Source organism: Phalacrocorax aristotelis, chromosome 3 (assembly GCF_949628215.1).
Source record: "Phalacrocorax aristotelis chromosome 3, bGulAri2.1, whole genome shotgun sequence".
Classification (NCBI taxonomy): Eukaryota; Metazoa; Chordata; class Aves; order Suliformes; family Phalacrocoracidae; genus Phalacrocorax; species Phalacrocorax aristotelis.
Genome location: NC_134278.1, coordinates 94,266,051 through 94,271,333, shown reverse-complemented (window position 1 = coordinate 94,271,333; position 5,283 = coordinate 94,266,051). Strand labels below are relative to the sequence as shown.

Sequence of the window (5,283 nt, the reverse complement as noted above, 5' to 3'; positions counted from 1 at the left end):
CCGTGGCTCTAAGTCTGGATCGCTCGGGGCGCCGGCCAGGCGCGCGGGCGACGCCTGCCGGGGGAATAACGTCAACGCGGGAGGGGGCTGCTTCGTGACGACGCTGTGACGTCACTCGGGCGAGCGGGACGGGGCGGTGCCCGCCGGACGGCTCGCTTCCGGGTGCGCGGCGGAGGGGGAGCTATGGCGCGCATCACGCTGGAGGACCTGGACGGGCTGGGCGAGGAGGCGGCGGGCGGCGGTGACGAGGCGGAGGAGGGCGGTGGCGGCGGCGGTGGTGGTGGCGAGGAGGAGGAGGACGACGACGACGAGGGGGAGGAAGAGGAGCGGGGCCGGTTGTTCGCCCACTGGGAGGCCGTAGCCAGCACGCACCGAGTGAGCCTGCCCCGAGGTGAGCTCTGAGCCGCGCTGCGGCGGGACCCCGCGGCCGGGGAGGGCCCGGCCCAGGCCAAGGAGGGCGGGGGGCGGGGGGCGGCGGGGGAGGAGCCCCTCCGGGACTGATGGCGCCCAGAGAGCCGGTTTCGGGGCTGGCGGCACGGATGCGGAGCGCCGCGGGACTCCCCTGCTCTCCAGCCCGGGCGAGCCTCGCCTCTCCTGCCCTGTGCTTTGCCTTGCAGACATGGCGGGCCCGATCGTCCAGATGACCCGGCACAGCCAGGCTCGCGAGCCCGTGCCCTACGTTACCCTCTCGCAGCGTGAGAAGGTGAGGCCTGCTCCTGTCCGCACCCCCAGGTTTTCGTGTGCTGCCGGCGAGGCCGGTGCGGGCGATGCCGCCAGCCCCGGGAGCAGGAGGAGCGTCTTCCTTGCAGAGGTTTCCGCAGAAGCGCTGCAGCCAGGATGACGACTCGGGATTGGCGCAGCGTTCTGCCATTCCTGCATCTTCTCCTACCCTGATGCGTATCAGGAGCGCTCAACTTCTCAGCCTTTATTTTAAAATGGGACTAGTCTTGCTGCTTTCTCTGGTCTCCTGGCTTCCAGCTGCCTTCTTTACCGACCTATCCTCTGCTGGGGTAGGCACATCCAAGAGAGTGAATTTTCAGTTCAGAGACTGCACCCTGCCTTGCTCAGAACACCTTACTGCGTAGCTCGAAGTCCTGCTGGGTTTGTATTTGTGCTAGTTATGTGGCTGCTGGTTGAGCTGGAGATCTCAGCTGGCATAACGTAAGGATGTGTTGCCGGTGGCCCTGGCTGTCAGACCTGAGCACGTGTTGTTGTCACAGCTGCCAATCCAAACACGGTAGCAACTGCCTGAAGATCTCCTGTTCTCGCTGGCTGAGTTGCACGCCTCCTCTCATGCAAAAGGGTGCTTCTGAGCATTGAGAAATAACTGTGAAGAAGCACTCGTCAGACTGGTTCCTGTGTCTCTGCAGGCTTGGTTGGGCTTGCTACCAAGAAGACAACTGTCAATTGTCTTCTGTATGAGGAGAGTTTAACCAGTTTCTTCTGGGCTGAGGTCCAGCACCCCTGCCTGAAAAACACGTCTGAGTGTGTGGGTTGTACAGCTCTGAACTGGGGCTTCACCACACCTCCTCTTCCCTTGTTCTTCTGGGTTCCAGGGATTTAGTCTGGGCTCTTCTCTACCTATACTGGTCCCAGGCAGGAGTGGGGCCCCAAGACTTTTTAAGTCCTGAAGGTCTTTTGTTGCTATTGGTACCCACTCTGTGGCTGAGGAAGATTCTTGGAAGTTTGACCGTGGGGCTGGGTGAGGAAATAGGAGCCACTTCCTGGCATGACTGCTGGGGGCATGCTGGAGCTGGGGCCCTTAAGGACACATTTCCCAGCTTGCGCAGGTCGGGAGTATTCGGTTGCTCCTCCTGAGCTCTCAGTGGTACAAGCCCTCATTCTCTTGGAGGCAGGTGAAATATTATGTTACCTACAGAGCCTTGCTCTATCAGTACTCAGTCAAATTCCCCAGCTCACATTGCAGGGACCTGTTGCCACTGGGCCTGTGTGAAGTGTCTTTATTCCTTCTCTTGGTCAGGTCTCATCTTCTAGAGTGGTGTGCTTAATATAAGGATCAGGCTGTGGAAGGATCAGACACCATGCCTTACCAGGTTGATAGGTTTATTCGCAGATGGTGTGGCAGATGAGATTTGCTAATAGTTTAGAGGGACTGGTTGTTTCCTTGCTTGGAAAATGCTCTTGCTCTGCTTTGCTTGGTGGGACAATAGTAGGCATGGCCTCATCTAGAGGGCAAATGCTGGCTGGCCTGCAGTGTTTCAGGGCACTCTTCTTCCTGGCCCTCCACTGATGCACAAGAGCAGCCCAGATGCCTTCCTTCTGCCTGTGGTTTGGCTTTCTGAGTAGAGACCTGCTTTGGGTGGAGGCACAGGGAGGTTGCACTTAGTGTTGAGGCTGGTTGCAACTTCCTGGCTTACTCACTGCCAGCACAGCTGTGGAGCACAGAAGTTTGGACAGGTGCCCTGAGCTCTGTGGAGCAAAGTTGTCTCATGACCACTTTACTCTGGCTGAAGAACAAGCTGAGAGCAGGAAGATAGGTGCTGGCTACAACTTCCCAGCCCCTCTTTATGCGGTACCTGTGGTTATAACCATGCCATGAGCTGAACTATGAGCAGATCCAGATGCAATATCCCCGCTCCCCCTGCCCCCCTTCTGTGTTGGCTTTGTCCGGAGGACTGGGCACCTGTGCTGGAAATCAAGATTCTGACCCATCCCACAAAGCTGTCCCCTCTGCACCAGCTGGGTTTGTGTCTCTTTTTCCTCCTGTCACTTCTTTCTATGGGAGAAGGATCTGAGAGGAGTTTTGTTCCAACCTTCACAGCTCTTCTGGATGCTAGAGCTCTTCTGACAGACTTTCCCTTCACTAGGCAGGAGGCTTTTTGCTTGTTATATTCTGTGCACACAGTGCTCTGGGGAAAACGCACTGCACCGGTGAATCATGTCAACCTTACTGGAGGCCTTTGGGTGCCTGGAATCAGGAACATCCTTGTGAATAGGCAGGACAGCGACTGGAGAGGAGCAGAAAGTCCTGTGCCCCCTGCTGAGGATATGCTGCATTCCTTGTGTATGCCAGAAGCCTCCAAACCTCCCTGCACCCTTTCCCCTGTCTGTGCTTTTCCTTTCACTGACTTTTGCCCGGTGCTGTTAAGTGTCCTTGTCTGAGGTGCATGTGATGCCAGTTCCCCTTGCCTCTTCCAGCCTCCCCTGCCAATCACTGGCTCAGGGGGTCTCCTTTTGGCAGGGTCCCATCTCCTCACTTCCTGTCTGTCGGTGTTGGTTTTGCCACCCAAGTGCTGCAGTGTTGTCAGTGTGCTTAACTCTGACGTGGCTTGTCTGTGGCCTGTTTCAGTGCGAGGAAGCAGCCTACGAGGAGCGGTGGTACCCAGCTGGGAAATGGGCGTGTGTCACCAAGGGGGAGCCCATGTATGAGCAGAGCATCTCCCTGAGCTTCATGAAGCTCATGCGCTACATCTGCAAGGAGAACTCTGTAGGTGTGTGCAGGCAGGGGCTGGATGGGGCTGGCAGGCTGCACAGAGGGAGGGCCCTGCCGCTGTTCCTCTGGAGTGGGGAGGAGGGCTGCTGCCACTGACCCAGCCATCTCACTGTGCCCACTGCCTTCCTACCTCCTTCCAGGTTGCTATCTGGGCATGACAGTCCCAGTGCTCAACGAAATCCACCTGACCAAGGAGGGAACCGAGCTGGAGCGTGAGGTCGTAACTGCCTATTATCTCCCGGGAGAGTTCCAGCAAAACCCCCCTGTTCCCATGGATCCTGAAATCCACATCACTGAGAGGGCACCACTTTGGGTTATAACCAGGTGACCCCAGCACCAGAGGTGTTTTCTCAGCTCAGCAGAGGCGTATGAATTCCCTGCATGGCTGCAGTGGTTCCTTGGGCAGAGGGATGGGAGCCCCAGCTGTGGGAAGGGGGAATATGCTGGTTGTGTTGCTTATGTTGCTCCCTTTGCTGCAGGGTTTTTTATGGGATGACAACTGAGGAGACGATTCTGCGAGAGATCAGTCTCTTCTGGGAGCTCCTGGGCTCCACAGACACTGTGCTCCGGGAAACCTACATCGTGGCTGCTTATGAAAATCCCAGCATCCCTCAGCGCCGCAATGAGATCTGGTTCATCTGCCGAGCAGAGTGAGTCCCCTCTGTGACTGCAAACTGTCCTGCAACTGGGCCTGGTGTAGATGGCAGTTCTGACCCAAAGGAGACGAATGCACATCCTGACCCACCATTCACCCACAAAATGACAGACCAGGAGACTGCGGGGTGGGTTTGCACTCCACCCTGTGGGGGCCTAGCCAGGGGAAATCCTGTCTGGTCTGCACTTCACCTGTCCCCGCAGAGGCCAGCTGAGGCCGGAGCTGGCACTGGGGAGAGCCTCTGCAGCAGGCTTCTGGTGGGAAGCATGTGATGGGGGCTCATGTAAGGCAGCAACTGTGTGGGCTTGTGCAATGTGCTAGCCTGACCTGGGCTTCTCTCAACTCTGAGCTGGGGTTGCAGAGCTGTGCCAGGCATGCTAGTGAGGCTTATGGTTGGCAGTCACAAGCCGATGGTGTCTAGAAGGCAAATGGCTGTGTACAAGGTGTGGGGCTCTGGGCTCTGGCCTGCTTCATGTGACAGTGGCTGCCTGTCCCAAACAGAGCCACTGAAATGCTGCTACAGGGACAGTGGGCTTTGGAGGGGGAAAGGGCTCGCCACAAGCAAGATGTGGATCCTGAATGTTTCCTGCTGGGGTGGCTCTCTTTGGACTGTTGGGTGCCTCCCTGGCTGTTACTCACCATCCCTCAGCCAGGACTGGGGCGCTGGCAGCCTGTGTCCATCTGTTGTGGGTGCAATTTTGCAGACCTGCTGCAAGCTGAGAGGGACAGGTCCTGACAGCAGCAGCAGTGGTGCCACTGTGTGTTGTGTTGTGCATTGATCAGTGAGTTTCACATCCATGAATACTGTCATGCTTTCCTGGGGGAAGCTGGCAGTGCCAACAATAAATAAACCCAGCTCAAACCACTGCAGCTGCAGATCACTTATGGTGGGTACAGGGGGGTGTCCAGATTGGCTTGGGAAGAGCCTTGCTCTCCCTCCTCAAGATGCTCCAGGCTGCAAAGCTGTGGCTAATTAGAAGGGCTCTAATCCAACCTGTGATTCTGTGTAATATTTGCCCAGGCTACGGCTTTGCGTTCAGCCAGGCACAGCTTCTGCTTTGCTGCAAAGTCTGCTTACAGTGCTGCTACAAACAGCTATGGCCACACTCCCCTGCAGGTAAGGTGGTTTTCTGTTGGATGGGGTCTGCTCAAGCCTTATTTTTCCCCTGTGCAA

General features: G+C 57.1%; 1 protein-coding gene across 1 annotated transcript; it reads left to right on the top strand.

Moving 5' to 3' along the window:
* Nucleotides 1-152: 152 nt before the first annotated feature.
* LOC142055077 (heme-binding protein 1-like) lies at nucleotides 153-4,975 on the top strand. The gene is made up of 5 exons (XM_075088525.1): nucleotides 153-391; nucleotides 618-703; nucleotides 3,311-3,452; nucleotides 3,595-3,778; nucleotides 3,934-4,975. The coding sequence occupies exons 1-5, from the start codon at nucleotides 184-186 to the stop codon at nucleotides 4,106-4,108; spliced, it is 795 nt and encodes a 264-aa protein (XP_074944626.1). The 5' UTR covers nucleotides 153-183; the 3' UTR covers nucleotides 4,109-4,975.
* Nucleotides 4,976-5,283: the final 308 nt, after the last annotated feature.